The sequence below is a fragment of the Parasteatoda tepidariorum genome, chromosome 9 (genome assembly GCF_043381705.1).
Source record: "Parasteatoda tepidariorum isolate YZ-2023 chromosome 9, CAS_Ptep_4.0, whole genome shotgun sequence".
Taxonomy (NCBI): Eukaryota; Metazoa; Arthropoda; class Arachnida; order Araneae; family Theridiidae; genus Parasteatoda; species Parasteatoda tepidariorum.
This window is the reverse complement of record NC_092212.1, coordinates 29,183,781-29,203,922: the sequence shown is the minus strand read 5'-3', so window position 1 is coordinate 29,203,922 and position 20,142 is coordinate 29,183,781. Positions and strand designations below refer to the sequence as shown.

Here is a 20,142-nt window from a genome sequence, read left to right as displayed (position 1 = left end):
TGATGGAAAATATTATTATTACCAAGTAGGCCGCACAATGCTTTTATGGAGTAAAATTTTAGGAAACTAAAAAGCAGTATGCACTAAAAATAGTTTAATTTAAAATTGTCCACCTTCGGATAATTGAGACTTGTCACTTCATTTTCCTAAGTTCTCCTATTTCAATATAATATCCCCTTTTTAATGGGTTGGGGCGTGGAATGATAAGCCACATTTTAAAATTCTTCTGGACAGTGCGTTTGGTGGAAAATACCGTGTAATTACGGTAAAGCAGTATGATGTTTCTACGTACAATGCGCAAAATAAAGAACGGGCTAACTGGAATAACTTTTGACCTAATGATCACAGATTCGTATTTTGGGACTTAATAGTAAGAGGGGGTGTTCTCAAATATGCTAATTAATTAGCGCCGACGATTTTTTTAAGTTATGAAATCAAACCCAATAACATATTTTCTCTAAATAAACATACCTTTTCTTGACGGAAATATCAAAGTCGTGTTTTTAAAATTCAATTTATTTAGAACTATTTGACCATTTCGTTCTTCTGCATTTTTCCATTTAAAATTTCATTTTTTAAATTCCTCTGCTATTTCTGTATTTTTTGGACTATTATTAAATAAAATATTAAAAAATAATAAATATTTACTAAAAAATATATTTTGCAGTCAATTATCTTCGGATAAAAAATTTTAAAATTTCATGCAGAATCTTTTCAATTTGCTTAAAAAGTTCTCAATATATGGTGAAATGGTGATTGACCAAACTATTGAGACCATGTTTCCAAGATCGCGACTGCCTCTATATTTTGCTCCTATATTTTGAGAGTAAGAAATCCCAATCCGCATAAAAAAGTTATGTTTATTAAAAGAACTCGTAATTATTTTTAACTTAATTTCGTAACTTAATAAATCATCAGAAGTAATTAATTAGCATAAATTAAGAGCACTCTCTAGAACTATTAAGATTGAGTCCTAGAACGTGAAGATCAGAACATTAAATCAAAAGTTATTGAGGGCGGTCCGTTTATTTTTATTTTATTTATTTTGAGCTCTTTAATTTGCTGCTATGGAGTGAAATTTCCGAACTTGTTTTATAACTGCTGTGAGTTCACAACAGTTCAGGGGCCAACTTAAAAATCCTGAAAATTCCCTGAGTAAAATCATTAATGATTAATTCAAAAAATTTATATGTCTTTATAAATTTAAATCATTGATATTTTCAAAACATGAAAATTCTAAATAAATTATATGTTGCATAATTTGAATGAATAATCATGTATATGTTTACTTTTATCTATAATCACATTTATTATTCTACCAGAAAAAATATTTACAAATGAAAGAGATGCCAAGTATAAATTCTAGTTCTAATGTTTTTAAATTAAATATTCAAGAATTTGTATGCATAAATGAGATCGATCATTTCTTGAAACTTCTGGACCTTGGATTTCCAGGAACATCCGGATCACGGTTTTTGAAAAATCTGGAAATCCGGATTTTTTTTTTCTGGAGCACAATCACCTATGGCAGTTACTCAACATGACTAATAGGTCAAATTAACGTCAATAAGGAAAACCGCAGTTTTCTGGAAATAGTGTAATAGTGGCATAATTTTTTAACAATTAAAAACTTACACGAATGCTGCATTATCTGGGTTCATAAAAATTTACAAAAAAAATGAGAATAAGGCATTGATTTTGATAAATTTCATATAAATGGAAAATGATGATAAATCTGCTATTTTAAAAACTTTTAAAATATTTTAATTATTTGTCTTTTCTAAAGCCCAGATGCTTTTTTACGGCTAAATGGCATAGATATAGTTTGAAATTATAGCTTTGCCTCAAGTGTACTTAAACTGAAACTATTCTATTTTCCTTAGTAGAAGAGTTTCGAAAAGCCATGTTAACGAAAATAATTAAATAAAACCATTGCAAAAAAATCCAATGAATTATTTTTATTCAGAACAAACAAAGACAAAAATACAATATCTAGACTAGGAAATATATCATTAAAACATATCGTGCCCGACGATATTTTCATTTCATTTGGTGTTTAGCTACACACAGTTTAAAAACAACATATCCGGGACACATTATAACACAGATACATGAACAAATATTGCAGTATAAATATTTACAACCCATATTTATAATATTACACAAAGCTGATTCACTTCCGAATAAGAAAACAGAAGTGATGTAAGGTTTTTGTGCTGAGCAACAAAGTGGATGATTCTAGTAATATACACGAAATTCAAAAAACAACAAATATCTTAACATATTTCATAAATAATTTCAGTTTGCAAAGCCCTTAATCTTGTTATATGAAAATTAAAAGTACTATTGCTTTAAGAAATAAAAAAAATTGCTTTTCTAATTGCTTTAAGAAATAAAAAAAATTAAATTCATTGCTTTTCTTTATGAAAAAATTTAATACTTGAAGACATTAAAAGAAAAGAAAACTAACAGAAAATTATAAATATTCAGTAGGAATCTTCAATAACAAGATATTTGGCTGACTATTTACAAAACAGAAAGATCTGAAAGATCCGAGTTAAAATTAGCAATAGTTCATTTTCCGACAAACACAATATTTACATCAAGAGTTCAAAAACACAAAAGGTAAAAGCTCAAATGGAAATTTAGAAATCATAAAAGTCAAAATAAATTAAATAATTGTTCAATGCAAAACAATACCAAACAGATCATATTTTGCACAAAAAAAAAGTATGGAGTACACTAAGAGTGCTTTCCGAATTAGAAAGGCTGACGGTCCAATTTTTATACAATGTGATAAGTTCCAGCATTTGTAAATTACGTATTTATGACGTCATATAAGAAGCCTTTTAGCTTGTTCTCGAAAATGACGTCATTCCTAGTACTTTTCATTCCTTAAACTTTCGCTCGTGGGGAGAATAAGGTCTGATAATTGCAAAAGTTGATGCCTGATTAAACTGCGTAAAAAATTATTGTAAAGCTTGCCTGTTGACTGTAGAGAAATAAGAACAAACAAATAATTGTAGAAAATAATGTGAGCATCTGACTTACATTTAAAAAAATGAATTGAAAAGAAACCTTGTTTTATTTCATATGAATAAAGTATTGCTAAATTATTTATACCATACAACACTAACAGATGAAAATCTCTCTATTTATTTAAACTTTTAAATTCCCATTTTCTAATATTCTATTTTTGATAAAATAATTTAGAAAAACCTCAGTAAATTACAGCTGTTTCATTTAGCTAATAAGCTGTCATTTGGAAAAATCTAATTATTAATGTCAAACGCGAACATATTTTAAAAAATTTGAAATAGTAAAAATTGTTATTCATTCAATTATGAGTGACAAAGAACTAAACATTTTTTAAAAAAATGATTTCATGCTAAGCAAATAATAAATAAATTATGATTCAGTAAAATATAAGTTCGATGTTTCGGATATTGCATTTGGCTTCAAATAGAGCACGAACTTTTGCAATGAACTGATACAAATTAAACCATTAGAAACAAATAATTTCTTTACATTTTTAGGTTAAATTAAGCTTCTATAGTCATGTAAGGGTAAGCTTTTGTTCCTAAAACATCAACTCAAATCAAGAGTTCTCTAAAACATTCTGGGTTAATATAAGGCGAGCCAAATAATTTTGTGAGCAGTTTTTAGATCTTTCTTTCTTTTGAAATGAAGGAATGGCAACAAAATAAGTGAAACACCGGTACATTTTGATGTAAATTTAAAAGAGAATCTCCGATGAATCCTAGTTGCTTGCTGAACCAGCTCTGTCAGGACTTAACTCACTCTGTTTTTTCCGAGCCTGGAAGAAAAGAAACATATATATAAGGCTACAAAATAATCAAAATTAAAGAGAGAAAAATAGTAATAGTAAAATTTTAAAAAGTTGTAAACTAAAAATATTTGTTTTTCCACTATATTTCAAAAAACACTTGGATAATCGCAAAGTTAGTCGCCAAGATGTGCGAAATAGTTTCATTTATGACAACCAGTACAGAAACCCCTGAATAAAGTACGTAAGTCTATCCCGAGATCATAGCTTTCGCAGTCTTGGCACTTTAATTAACTGCCTCAAAAAATAGGATATTTAAGATAGCTGATCCAAACATTATATGAATTACTACAATCAGGATAAGAAAAGAAAAAAATGCTGCATCCAAACTATTTTGTTAATATAAATTTATTAGAAAGTGGGTTAATAATTCCTTGCTTTATTTTAATTGCCACGTCCTAATTTATAACAAAAATTATGTAATCATACTCAAAGCTAATGTTTATTAGTTATGTTAGAATTAAACTAGAAGCAAAAAGCCAGTTTTCTGTTATATTAAACATACCTATATTGATTCGAGCACGACATATTTTTATTCCCTGATTAATAAATGTCACTTATCCCTGTAAATGTAACTTACTCGCTTCATTTAATCATTTCCTCAAAATTTAATTCAATAAATGTGTCCAAACAAAAAGACAGCGATTTTTTTTAAACAATTTTTTTTTTGTTTTTTCTACAACAATTATTTTTAGCTAGTTTAATATACTAGTTAATGTATAGTATTTCTCAAATGATTTCATTATACGTTAAATAAAATTGATTGAAAACGACCAACTTTTCCCACACAAATCACAGTACATTAGCATTGCAGTAACGGATAATATCACGAATAATCTTTTTTATTTTTTATTTTATTTTTAAATGCATTTAATCTCCGTCGCTAATTGTTAATTCCAAGTTCTAAACTACCTATAATCCTCAGCATCCCATTCTTAAAAATCAGGGTTTATCACCGGTTCCCATGCACTGAATTTAGTCTTTAAAAAAAAAAGTTGAAAAAAGGAAAAGAGTAGGATGGTTGCTATGGGGATGCCATTAAAACGGTCTACTTCAAAAATCCCGATCAGCGCAACGAATTTAATCCCATCAAAAGATTAAACGTCGAATGCAGGGGTCGCAAACTTTTGTCTCTTCGCACCATCTACATAGACAATATTTAGGGTGGCTTTTATTCCACTAAATCCTCTTTTAAAATATTTCATTCAACGATTTCCAAACACGAGAAAGGTTATGATTTTTAAATCGTTGCAATCGTCAACAACAAATTTTAACCGGAGGGCGTCCTTTAACATGGGTTTTCGAAGCTTTGCTTCCGAGGAAAATAAGAAGCTACAATTTAAGTACCTTACACTTTGAAGCAAAACAATTATATATAATATACAAATGTATAGATATATATCATCTAACAGTGAAGAATTATCTAGGCTTTAAAACGAACGAGTGACTTAAATATTTTATAAGTTATTAAAAATCTCAAATTCGGCGACACTTTTCTACCACGAAAAAGATTATCAAAATCACTGCCTTTAGTCTCAGTTCTTGGAAATTTTTATGAGCCTAGATAATACAGCATCAAGGTATGTTTTTAAGTATTAAAAAATCAGACCAGAAATGCTCTTCATTTGCACGAAACTGTGTCTTTTCTCCATATTGACGTTTTCCGCCATTTTCATAAAAAAACGACAGATAGTTGTCGTTTTAGATAAGCTAAACTTGTCCTAACAATCATGAGTAACTGTTGCAAAGTCAGAGCATTTATGATTATGAAAATAGCGTATTATACGCAAGTAAGTATCATTTTGTATAACGACGAAGTCTTCGGAAAACAACCTTCGTCATGCCTTTATTTTGAATAAGTAAACAATTCCTGTTGAAAATCTTTTGCCATCACTCTATTTTAGAAAGAGATGATTATATCGAAAACTACGTCATATAAATGTAAATGAATTTAACGCAGGTATAAAGAATAGCTCCCAACTTTTACGATTTTTGCTAAAGATACTTCTCAATGGTAGTTCCAAAACAGTGTAAAATTAAATTCCTTTTGATCTAAATTTGCCTTTCCTTCTTTTAAGAATTTTAAAAGTTGCATAAAAATACCGGTAAAATGGTTAAATTAATATTAATTATTATCTCTGTTAATTACTTTTAAATATGTGTTTTTGTACTTTTATTTTTTAACATCGTTTACTTAGAGAACTGTGTTTAAAGAAAATTTGTAATTAGTTATTACAAAAAAATCTCAATTTCAGCTAGTTGAAATGGTAATTCATTTAATCATTGTTATATGAAATTTAGTTTCAAATTCGATCATTTTCAAAGCTATTTTTAATCTTAACGTCATCTTCAATTTTTAAACGTAAATTCGAAAAAAACATAATTGAAATACATAAAAAGTGCTAATTTCATCATAAACCAAGTAATTTAATGTTGTGGAATTATTAATTTTTTCTTAATTCAGCATTTTTATATACTTCAAAGTTATTTTTTACCATGTTGAAATTTTATATAAAGAAGAAATAACCTTAAAATAAATAACACGAAACTTATATTAATAATATTATATACATTATTATATCCAGTATTATATAATATTATATATGATATTATTTAATATAAAATTATAATATTAAATAATGTTAACATTTTTAATATAAAATGTAATAATAGCATTAAAATTTTTCCTACAATTTTATTGATTAAAATACTGATCATTCAACATGTAAAATCACAGCAATGATAAGATCAAACAGAGAACCTGAATTAAAACATAATGTTCCTGACATTCTGTGTGGGAAAACAGTTGCTAGGAGTTGTCACATTTTTAGCGACATTCAATTTCTAGTGTGTATCGGCACGTGCGGGCTGTCAAGAGTAATTTTAGTCCCCTCCTCATCAAAGAGGGTGTCTTTGTTGAGTGAAAAGTTTCAAATTTCAGGCAGTTTCCGATTGATCAACTTTGTTGAAGTGGTTGCACTATTTTCCATAAATGCAAGAGTAATAAAAGTGAGATATCTTGATAAAAACATTTTTTTTACAAAAACTACACATTAATTATGAGAACAATCAATTGAGGTTCGTAAATATAAACTGAATATACACTTCAAAGAGGAAGCTTTCCTTAAAATCCTTTATCGAATAATAACGTAAATTTTTTACAGAGCTGCTTTTTTTTACCGTGATTATTAAAGTTAATTAGTAAAGTAATATGAATTACAATTTTTTACAATGCTTAAAAATTATTAAAATAATCAGGTGTTTTATATTTTTGTTTAAATTGTTTATATAATGTTAACAATGTTTTGTTTAAAATGCTATACAATGTTTTATTTAAATGTTATTGTTAATTTTTGTTAACAAAAACTACACATATACAATCAATTAAGGTTCGTAAATATAAACTGAACATACACTTCAAACAGGAACCTTTCCTTAAAATCCTTTATCAAATAATAACGTAAATTTTTTACAGAGCTTTTTTTTTACCACGATTATTAAGGTTAATTAGTAAAGTAATAAGAATTACAATTTTTTACAATACTTAAAAATTTAAAAAATAATCAGGTGTTTTATATTTTTGTTTAAATTGTTTATAAGTTGTGGGGATAAAAATCATTTCATAATAAATTCATAAACTAAAAACCAAATTTTATAACATAAACTTTTTGTCATTAATTATAATATTCGGAAAAATAAGTCTGGCTGAAAGCTGATGAAATTAGAAACTCTATTTTTAAAATTAAAAAACGGAGGTAAATTAATGTTATTTTTAAGATTTCTTGTGAAAGTTATACAGTTGCAAAGATGCCAACGTCTTGCACCCAACAATCTTAATCTGTTTAATTTTGCCAACAATTAAAAACTTCATTGTAAGGTTATCAGGTCTCATATATTTGTTTAAATTGTTTATAAGCGTTAGTCAAAATCATTGTAATTCAAATCTATTAAATCAGAAATAAAATTATAAAGTATAAAATATATTTAACTATTTAAGAAAAGTATCTCTATGAGAGAAGTCTTAACGTATTCTGATGACAAATTTTCCAAGTGACAACTAAAATACCATCGTAGATTAAACGGTTATTCCAAGATCTTAAACACATCAACGTCTTTGTATCATATATTTATACGCATGCTTAATTTATTTAAGGTGATTAAAATAATTTAAAATTAGATATAATTGTAGATTTAAGTATATTTTTATTGATATTTAGTCATTTTTTGCGAGAACTAAACTACGTCGACGTGTTTATCATATGATTAATTTATTTATGCTGATCGAAATAATTTAAAATTGAATTTATAAAGTCAAGAATTAAAACTGGAAAACAAAAACCTTGTTAACATTGTGAAAATAAAATCTTAAGGAAACTTTGAAAATGCTGGTAGCTGCGCATTTGCCACTCTATCATAAGATATGTTTACATGAAAACCGTCATTGAACAGCAAATCCAATTTTGAGTGTGCGATTACTAATGTTTAACTCCGTAGCTTGTAATTTTGAACCCGACTGAGAGGACTAGGAAACTCCTGGATCGAGTATTGGGAGAAATTTGCCTTCGTGGAAGACTTTTGATAGAACTAACCTTCATTTGCGTTACATGGAGGGGAAAACCGTGAAAACCTCCCGCGGTTAGCTTGCCGGCAAGGGGAATCAAGCCCATGATCCGTCTGAAAGAGGATATTTTACGCTAGTACTGTGGTCGGTGCGTGACGAGTGCGAAATTCGTATCGATCAGTTATCACTGCAATTCGAACCCGGGTAACTTCATTGGGAGGCAAGCTGTATCCTCTGAGCCACCATGACCCTCACAGGTATGTTTGAGGAAATGCACTAAGCATTATAATTATTTAAATATCAATCAGTATCTAATAGGAAAAACATTAAACCTTTAATTATAATCTAGCCACCATTTTTTATTATATTAATGGATTGTTTTCAAATTATGATCCCCGTGTTTTTGATCTAGTTCGTAATACAGCAAACGTGGAAGTAAAATATGGTAATATTCTCAGCATTTATAGCTTATTAATATTAATATCGTACTTATTAATATTGGTACTTATTAATACTCAGTATTAATAGCGTACTTACGTAATACTTATCCCTTTAACGCGGTTGGGACACCAGTGACCATTTTATATTTTTTCTAACTCTCTAATCACAAAAAAAGAAGAAAAAAAACTGTCTAATAGTTACTAAACAAATTGTTAGATTATCAGAATTGTATTTGTGTTTAAATATAATTTTTTTTTTTTAAAAAAAAGCTGTTTAAATTTTTGCTGTATTTTTAATAACCATAAATTATTAGAATGCTATATGTAATATTTTTCATTTATTTTGACCTAAATCAATACAAAATTATGATAAGAGTGGGGAAACTATTTTTTGAGAAATATTTAACAAAATCAAATCTCACAAAAAAACTCTATTTTAAATACTTCGTGATACGATAAGTGAAACAAATTTGAGCAAACCTGTCGCAGTCCTTATCTCAAAATCACACCTACGCTTGCACAAATTTACACGTGACCTGTCAATCAGAAATTGTTGTATCATTTTTGTGTACAAGCGTGTAATTATGCGCCCCAGCACCCTGTTGCGTCACGTGTAAAACAGTAACTGGAGAAATAAGACGAACATTAATGCTGTCTCCCTTCCCACCCTATCGGGGGTTGACCTCCCCTGCCCTTTTGTCACCCTGCTTGCACTCCAAAAAATAAACCCCTCATTCAACTCAGAGGGCAGGAATTAACTTTGTCAATAAAGAGATTAGGTGGCCCCTGAACCCCTGCCCACCCTGAGTCTGCTCATATCGTCTGCCTACCCCCTCCCCTTAAAAAATTTCTTATATTCAGTATTTGTTTCTCCCTTTCATAATGAGGTCTCTCCTGAATCAACCCCTCTTTAATTTCCGGGGGAAAAATGGGAATGTTAGTCAGCATAAATCCATATGCAAAAGATTTTCAGAGGGAAGTGTATGCTAAACAGGATGGACTGGACTAGTCGATTTTTCGCACCCATTTCGATTGTTCGTATGAATTAATCGTGTTTTTATTACATTACTACTTCTACACAAAAGAATTTTCGATTGAGTTTACATGGAATAAAAAGAATAAATTCATGCAAAAGTGACTGCTTTTCCAAATCAACGTTCTGACAATTTTCTCTCGTAATTTTCAGGCGCTCTATTTGCAAACAGAAATATATTTAGGTATTTTTTAATTATTAAAAACAGTCTAATAATTACTGAAAAAAATTGTTAGATTTTCGAATTACGTTTGTACTAAAATCTAAAAAAAAGTTGTTTGAAATTTTTATTTTATTTAGTAATCAAAAATTTAGAAATAATTGATTTCTTAAATTTACGAAATTTCAGTGATGGTCAACTGTTTTACTTAGATCTAAATAACTGCAAACTAGAAAAAAAAAAAAAATGATGTTTTGTAAGTGAGCCGCGTCTGGAACATTTTACAATTAAAGCAGAAAATAGCACCGGTGTTTCATGTAGTATTTCATAAATAATCAAAATGATTAATACAACAGTTTTCACTTATTTACACCTAATAATACAATATAATTAAAAAGTAAGAAAAATATAATTCTGCGTCAAATGGTTAACAGTGTTTTTAAGAGCTCATTCGCCATGGGAAATGAAAATTACTGCAGTTTAAGATCCTTACACTTGAGGCAAAACTATAATTTTTAACTATATAAACCGTTTTACTATAAAGAATTATTTGGGCTTTAGAATGAACAAATAACTTATCTATTTTAGAAGTTATCAAACTTTTTAAAATTTACTAATTTGAAGAGATTTTTCCACCTTGGTAAAAATTATAAAAACCACTGAACATTTATAAATTTTTGAAAATATCTATGAGCCCAAATACAGCGTTGTGGTATCTTTTTACATATTAAAAAATAAAACTTGATCACAGATGATTTTAATTTTCACAGTACTGTGCTGTGTCTATTCTTCGCATTGATTTTTTTATGCAATTTTCAGGATTGACTAAATTTATTTTATATCCGTCGTTGAACAGACGCTCCAATGTTCAATAGCGTAAGCCTTGTAACTTTCAACCCAACCCAGAAAACAAGGGAACTTAGTGTAAAAACTCACTTATGATGCAATATTACAGTATAATAACTAATAATCATAAAATAATACGGTACCGAAATATTAAGAAGCAAAAATTCTAGATTTCAAAATGGTGACTTCTGATGTTACCGTATAGATGTGAGTGGAGTGAAAAAGGTTCAAATTTTTGTAAAATAACATTAAATCTAGATTTTCCTGTTTAAATATTTTGTATCTTTGCTTAGATATTTAAAAAAAAAAAGAAGATTAAAATACCACTTTTTTATTAATTTTTCATAATTTTTATATATTTACTGTTGCTTACTATTTACAATTACTTACTATATTACTTACAAAATGTAGCTAATTACTTACTATATTGTCTGTAGCTAAGTTTAGCTTTAAACTTATTTTCCGCAACATATAAATAATTTAAACGTTCATATACAAAGCCACTTTGTTCTAGCTCTTTCACGGTAAGGCTTTTAATGTTGGCAAAGTTACCAAAAATTCTTAAAGTTTCGGTTTTTAAATATCTACCACTCTATAAATATTTTNATCATAAAATAATACGGTACCGAAATATTAAGAAGCAAAAATTCTAGATTTCAAAATGGTGACTTCTGATGTTACCGTATAGATGTGAGTGGAGTGAAAAAGGTTCAAATTTTTGTAAAATAACATTAAATCTAGATTTTCCTGTTTAAATATTTTGTATCTTTGCTTAGATATTTAAAAAAAAAAAGAAGATTAAAATACCACTTTTTTATTAATTTTTCATAATTTTTATATATTTACTGTTACTTACTATTTCTTACTATATTACTCACTATATAGTATGTACTTACTATTTTAATAAATTATATTTATTTAAATTGGATGCTTAAGTGTAAATTTAATCAGAGATGCCATTTTTCTGAAATTTTTGTAAAAATTTATTCTAGTGGTAGCTAAGTTTAGCTTTAAACTTATTATTTTTTTATTCATATAAACTTATTTTCCACAACATATAAATAATTTAAACGTTCATATAGAAAGCCACTTTGTTCAAGCTCTTTCACGGTAAGGCTTTTAATGTTGGCAAAGTTACCAAAAATTCTTAAAGTTTCAGTTTTTAAATATCTACCACTCTATAAAATATTTTGCAAAAAGTATAGTAATTGGCAGTTATGCTTGCACCGCTTAGTAAAATGGTACTTTTTCTGGTCGTGACACAATTAAGTTATATTTTAGATTTAAAGTAGTTTTTCCGCCACAATATATCAAGAATTCAAAGAATCATAAGAAATGCAAGTTTATCGCAGATTCAAAGAGTGACATTCGAGGTGACAGTTTTAAAGAATAGACATAATTATCCTTCTTCTACAAATTAAAACTTTTGCTCAAAGCGGAGCAGTTGGCATTCCTGTGGATAAAGCAAGAACTGCATCTCTAAAGAAAATCCGTTCTTTATCCGTATTAACCTGGCTTTACCATGTGAATTTTTGTTGAATTTAATGCCCACTGCATATATATAAATCACTTTAAATACGTAAGAGTTCAGATCGAAATTATTTTAAAATATTATGTGTTGCTTTATTTCTGTTCAGAACAATCACTTCAATTGTGAAAGTCCTTTAGCAAAGATTATAAAGAAATGTGGACAGGTGTTTCTTCTGATCGAATTACAACTGACGGTATAATAATCATTTTTTTTAAAAATAAAGACTGGTAAGATAGATATTTCATTTTTAAGATTTATCGTGGTAAAAAAATGCCTCTGTGTTTACTATAAACAGTCTAAAGAATAAATTTTAATTGTTTAATCCACATCAATAAAATGTTTTACTTTAAAACTCACATGGTAATCAACATAAAATCTGTCTCAGATGAAATGCTCTCCGCTTTTTTCATAAATTCTATCACTACTTAATGTTGCTTTTTCGTAACAGCAGTCCGTAATAGTTTAATTTTAAAAAAAATAGTTCAATAATAAAAAAAAACAACTTGATTGTCTTTCCGAAAACCATGAATTAAATTTTGAACTCAAAGATTATAACTCAAATAATATTTTTTTACTTGCTTATACAACAGCAGCAGCTAATTTTGAGCAAGTTTGGTATCATCATTGACATCTGCGTGGATCTTTCTATTGAAAAATACTAGATTTTACACAAAGTTACCGTGACGAAAGATAGGGGAACAAAAATACAGAAAAAAGATGAGACTTGTGTAGGATGTTTGCTAAAAAAGCGACCCCAGCATATCCTACATTTTGGCGGATTAGTGAACCTTCTTTTGGATGAAATCTCTCTAATCCGTTTGTTCCATGCAACGATAAAAATCAAACTTTTTTTGGTCCCCCTACCTATAGGATACATTTCATTGGTAAAATTTGAAACCCATCATTCATAGATAGTTCTTTTTTTTTTCTTCCTCAGAATGTCAGTTAATATTTAAGCTAGTTTCCTGAATTCAAAAAATAGCGTTCTGAATGAGAAGTAAACAAAAAAAAAGGGGGGGGGGAGAAAAGAAAACCGTCTGGATTGCTTTTATGAATAAAAGTTATACCTGGTGATATAAAAAAGAAATAATCTAGTTAATTTTACGAAATAAATTATTGTGTAATGCAAATATATTGACTTTAAAATACAAGAAATATTTGGAAATATCACGGACCAATAAAATGCATAATACCACTAATAACTTTAAATTTAAATTTACTACAATATTTCGCTTGCCTTTTTAACACTTAAATTGAAAATTAATAAATCTTCAATCAAAGTTCAATTCAGAATTATCAATTTTGAATCGTTAAAGAATTCAATTAATTTCAGATCGAAAAAGCATATTCTATAATTATTCGAGAAATCTGGAAAAAACTTATAACTCTTTAAGACATGGGGGGGAAAATCTATAAGCTGATTATTCACTATATTATCTTGCAATAATATTTATTTAAACACTCAAACAAGTAATAAAACGAATAAAGAATTTAACTTTATAGGGATTTTTCAAAAACTTTCTGAATTTTAGGGAATTTCAAAAATATCTATAAAATAGGAGATATTTCGATTCAACCACTAAAATTTTGAGTTTTATGCTAAAAATTCTTAGAAAAAAAATTTTCTTTGTTTTTTTAGTGGCTTTTAATTGCTTCAACACAAGACTTTTAATCATCAATATTGAAAGAAAAATGTTTAAAGTTCCATACCTTCGCTTTTTAAGTTGAATGTACAATACGCCAAAAAAANAAAAAAAAAAAAAAAAAAAAAAAAAAAAAAAAAAAAAAAAAAGAGAGAGAGAGAAATAAAAGTTTCAAAGTTTTATGGTTTAAAGGGGTGACCTAAAATATGCAAACTAATTAGTGTAGACGATATTTTAAGTTACAAAATCAGACACAGAAATGTACTTTCTCTGAATAAACATACCTTTTTTTTCGACGAATTTGAATTTCTAATCTTCAAACTATAAGGGGTAGCTGCAATCTGGGAAATCTGGACCCCATAGTTTGGTCAGGAGAACGATCCAACGTTTGCATCCCTTAATGTAAAATTTATTTTTTGCATACTTCGCCTAATCTCGAGAACTTCTTAAGCGAATTGAAAAACTTTTGCGCACAATTATAAAATTCATTTATCCAAAGTTGATTCCGTGCAAAAAATAAATTTTAGTAAATATTTATTATTTTATTTATTGATGGTCGAAAAAATTTTGGATTGTAAAGTAAAATTTTTTACATCATTTTAAAGAATGTAATTTTACATGGTAAATACAAATTCGAGCGAAATCGGTCGAATAGTTCCAGAGAAATCGAATTTTAAATACTTTATCTAACAATACAATGTATTACAATGTAAATTTTTTCTACTATTATTAAATAAAATAATAAAAAATAATAATAAATGCTTACTAAAATTTATTTTTTGCATGGAATTATCTTTGAATAAACGAACTTCAGAACTGTGTGCAAAATTTTCTCAACTCGCTTAAAAACTTCTCGAGACATGATGAAATACTCAAAATGTAAAATTAACATTATGGGGTCTGAAATTTGGCTCACTCTTCTGACGAAACTAATAGAGCCATATTTCCCAGCTTGTTCTGCCCCTTACATTTTGGGGGTCAGAAATCTAAAACAGTCGAAAAAGAGGTATGTTTATTCAGAGAAAGTACGTTTTTGGGTCTGATTTTGTAGCTTAAAATATCATCTGCGCTAATTAATTAGCATATTTAAGGAGAATACCTCGAATCATTAAGTTTGAGTCCTAGAACGCGAAGATCCGATTATTAGATCAAAACTTATTCAATGTAATTCTATTTTTTTGGAGCGCTGCACATTGCTATGTGTATAAAATTCATATAAATATTTTTTTGAGGCCTAATAATTGGTATAACATAAGACTTTAAATTATTTAATTTTTAATATTTATAGAAAAATATTTCAAATCTCCGCCTTTTCATTTCGATGGTGGGAAAATTGAAAGCAACAAGGATACAACACATTGGCGACAAGATATATCAGCTACGGGATCAAAACTCGCCGTTTATGGATTAGGCGATTAGAATCTATGAGTATCAGATGTCTTTAACAGGGAAGTTATCTATGAAAACTACAAACACGACACGTTTTCGGCACTTTTTTACTTTCCTCTTCACCTTTCAATTGCATGAAAGGGGAAACTTATTTGTCACCATTAAAAAAAGAAAAAACGTGTTTTTTACATTTTGAATTAAACAACCATGATACAAGCGTGGACAATCATAGCAGATGTTTTGAGTATCATCTCCTGCTATCTGTTGAGTTTTTCAAGATTAGTTTCAAACGGGGAGATACATTTTTTTATCAAAAGAAGAGGAATTATTTCGTTAGATTTTTTTTTAGAGAAAAATAAATAAACATTTCATCTTCGTTAGATTAATTTAAAAAGAAAACCACAAACTAAAATTTGCAGACGTTCGTTTAATTTTGCCAAGTTTTTAATTGATCAAAAGTGGAGTATCACATAAACCTTTGAATTATTTAGAAGTAGTTGTGAGCAAAAACCCAAAAAATTGAATTTACTAAACCTTCTCACATTAAAAATCTCCCATTAAAAAGACTATGATTCGAGAATATTTATCCGCCGTCCAGAGCAAGTTGGCATCTCCGTATAAAATTTGCTACGCTTTGTGAGAAAATTTCTTCCATAGATAGAAGCAACAATTTTATCTTGGCCCCAATTGGGCTCAAAATTGCCTCGATATGGGACCTATAAGAACATGCACAGAGGGACCAAAATTGGGATGCCTAGATCTTTTAATATCAGTCCTAGAATGGTCTATATAGGGGGCCTACATTTTGCAATATAGAACCAACATTGGCTAAGTAATGGATATAAAATATCGGGAGAACCTGACAGTCATATATAGGATCGATATTGGTAGTAAAGTGGCTGTAAAATATCGGGGGAATCGGAAAATTCTATATAGGGCCAATATCGGAAAAATAATGGCCCTTTGAACCCTTACTGAGCCAAGATCATGAATATTGGCACAATGAGAGCTCAAGTTATTTTGCTGCTAGGTATTGCTATAGTAATAGAAAAATTTATGTTATAATATATTATTATTTGTTTAGTAAACGTGATACTTTACCCCGACACTACATGTGAAAGATTCAAAATTTCATATAACCATTTATCCTCATAATAAAGCTTTTAAAACGTAGGCAAGGGGTTAAGAAATGTGACCGAGGCGTCACAGTTTTTAACCTCTTGACGTACGAAGACGTCTGGGAGACGTCATTTGTTTCTTATGTCAAAACAATAATTGACGTGTCTCAGACGTCTTCACATTCGGATGCGAGTTGTTGTTTACAGTGCAATCAAAGATCATTTCTTTATCAAGAAATAATATGTCAAGGGGTTAATTTTCCATCACTCTATAAAACAATTTTCAAAAAAGCGGCTTTTTCACTGATATAAAAGCAGTCTTATATTTTTCTTACAACAGTTAAAAATAAAAAAAATCTTGGTAGTCACGAGTATTTTCTTGGAAACTAGCCATACGGAAATGATTCTTTTACCAGTGTTTGCTCTTTCCTGTCTTGATATATAAACGCTAATAGCCCTAAGAGGAGTGCAGGGATACCAAGAACTTCGCTTCCGACAAGAAAAATTATTATGTAGTTAAAAATTATGTACTAAAACTTTAAAAAAAAAACTTGGTAAATTCTATCATTTATTTAATTATTTGACCATGCGTTAACCGCGACAATGTACCGTTATAAATGAACTATTGAATTTTATATACATAAAGGCAGATAAAATGACTTATAATTAATCTTATTTCTATTCCACTGCAGGGATTTCGATTTTAAATCACAAATGTTGCTACCAATAGATAAAAGTTTTCAAAGAGAGTAGTAAATCAGTTTTCCTGAATCTGCTGACCCATAATGTGTGCTAAATAACGGAATCTATGAATTTAATATAAGTTAAATTTCGTTAGAGTTACATACTAAAATCATTCGAGCAATTTAATACTTACGGAAGCTGTGTTCGAGTACGATCATATATTAAAATCAATCCAACAAATTAATAAATGCCGAAGCTGTGTTCAAATAAGTTCTAGTTACATATTAAAATCATTCAAACAAATTAATGATTACTGAACTTGTGTTCGAGTATTTTAAAGTTGAATATTAAAATCATTCGAGCAAATTAATGAAGCTGTGTTCGAGTAAGCTCGAGTTACATATTAATATCATTCCAGTAAATTAATTAATGAAGCTGTGTTCAAGTATGTGTTTGACATATTGAATTCTTCGTACAAATTAATAATTGCTGAACCTGAAGTAATAACATTCCATCATCCGCAAAATAATTATGAAATATAGGTCATATCTGAATCATTCTTCACCTACTTTCCCAAAGCCTTGATAAATCAGTCGAAATAAAAAATATATATATCTATAGAAGGCGTCTAGTACTTACACACTCTCTTTATGCTAGATAGCATACGCTTGAAATGCGATATACTCTCGATTTTTTTCAAATTATTCGCATAAAAACCCCCGAGCAATTAAAAAAAAATGCAATAGAATTGTGAGAGAGAGAGAGGACACTATAAAATTTCTTCTAAAACATCCCCACCCACCCATCTGAAATTCAATTTTATTTCAATACTTTTTCCACTACTTTGAAGTACAATTCAATGCTGTTTGAGAAGCGGGAGGTGCTCAATTTCTTTTGAATTTGTGGAACGACGGTGGTGCCCTAGTAGGCAGCTGTTTTGAGACGCCGGCGTTCGGGCAGCGCTATATATCGTTCTGCATCTGGTTTTTTTATAACCTTTTTTATGTACAGACAATTTGTACCGTTCGATTTCTTCGTATAAAAATCACCCCATCCCTCTTTTTTATATTGTAGATGAATATATACTTTTTAAAGTGGGGGCTACTAAACTTATTTTGTTTAGCCAACAGAACGGTAAAATAGAAAGGAATGGAGTTAAGTGCTTGTAATAAGATACCTCTTTCCCCAAATACAATGGTTATGTGTACGTTTCCGTGAATTGTTGGATTATTTTCCCGTATTTTTTATCCCAAATCTATAGTGCTATTTTTAATGGAATAAAGTTACTTTGTTTGAAGTGAATTAGATTTACAAACAAAAGGTTGAAGAAAAAAAACTAATTAAAGTGAAATTTAATTTCGTGAAGACTAAATTGATAATAATTAAATAATGTTCGTCTTCAAACGAGACTGCTGTCATCAGCGACGCACGAGTATAATTTTTGAGGGGAATGAAATTAAAATATACAGTCAGAACAGCTCTTTAAATTTTATTCATAAGAAATATTGTAAAACGATTATTTTTTTTATCTCTTTCTTGTTTTTATCTTTGATGAATTTAAATCGATGATGATTCGTAAAAATTTTATCTACTCGTCTGAAATATTGAGGGATTTTTTTTAATTTATTGTGAGGGACATATATACCCCCCTCCGCCAACGACACCTACGGTTGTTGTTCTTACCCTGTCGTTGGCCAAGATTAGGCTGTCTACTGTTGTCAAGAAAATCTATTCTATTGGTTTTGTTAACTACCATTTCCTTTTAAAATCTAATTGAATTATTATTTTGAAATTTTTATAACGATAACGATATTGTTATCCAAAAATTATTATAAATCATTAATGATAATTATTTATTAGTCTTCGAGAATATCCTTGCTAAGACCATCCCACTACGAAATCATCATCGTACTTTAGGAATACTAAGATCTGTTATCCAACAAGCAAGTCTAGGAGCTGTTTCGCACTGAGATTTGTGCGGTACTTCAGGCTATTTTTCTAATACTTAATTGCCACAAAAAATATAACTTCTTTTTTTTTTTTTAAGAATTTTTATAACTCTTTTGAGCATTTAACAAATATTCATCATTGATAGATCAAGTATAGCATACGGTCATGTTCAGCAACTCAAACATTGTCAAATGATTATCAGACTTTTCGTAGGTACGTTTTAATTATTTTTATATAACGATGGCCAGTATCATTTTAAATCAAATTTATTAAAATACGAATAAAATTTCGAAGTTAATATTCTGCTGTTACTCTTAATTGAAAATTGAAATCTTTAAGGCTCTTTGGAAAAATTATCTGCCATGCTGTAATAAACTAGTATTTGGTTTAAAACTAAAATCTTTCTCCTCAATAATCGTCTGCTTTTTTTTTTGACAAATTCGGATTTTATAATACGTAATTAGCTTGTAATTGGGTATAATATAGCCTACGTCACAGGTTGTGTTGTTCCTACTAAATTTAACCCATGAACGGCATTTTCTGCGAGCCTAACTTCAAGCCACAAATAAACAAACGAAGTGTTCGATCGTTTAAAAAGCTGCTCGCCAGATTTTATTGCATTATAAAGAAAAGTTATTGAAACTAAATACAACTAAATAAACAACAACTAAAACAAATAACAACAACTACTAATAGCAATAACTAAATAAACAACAACTAAATTCCATTCGTTTAGCATTGCGTCATATGTTGTTCCTACTAAATCGAAGTAGTTGTGTTTTTTTCATATTATACCCAATTATAATATATAAATAAATATAAGGCGGGAGATTAAAATATAATTATCGAGCAAAACGTAAAAACAAATAAATAAAAAACCTGTTCTAGAATTGCAGGGAGTAAGGAAAAACATAAAAAGGATTTTAAAAAAAAGAAAATT

At 28.8% G+C, this 20,142-nt stretch overlaps 1 protein-coding gene across 3 annotated transcripts in view; it reads right to left on the bottom strand.

Annotated features, from left to right (window-relative positions):
* Positions 1-1,943: 1,943 nt before the first annotated feature.
* The window catches only part of LOC107447242 (protein big brother), a 47,127-nt gene continuing 28,928 nt past the window's right edge, over positions 1,944-20,142 (bottom strand). For all 3 annotated transcript variants that reach the window (XM_043051510.2, XM_043051508.1, XM_043051509.2), the window contains exon 6: positions 1,944-3,817. In XM_043051510.2, coding sequence (XP_042907444.1) covers positions 3,793-3,817 — 25 coding nt within the window. In that variant the 3' untranslated portion in view covers positions 1,944-3,792. The remainder of the gene's footprint in view (positions 3,818-20,142) is intronic.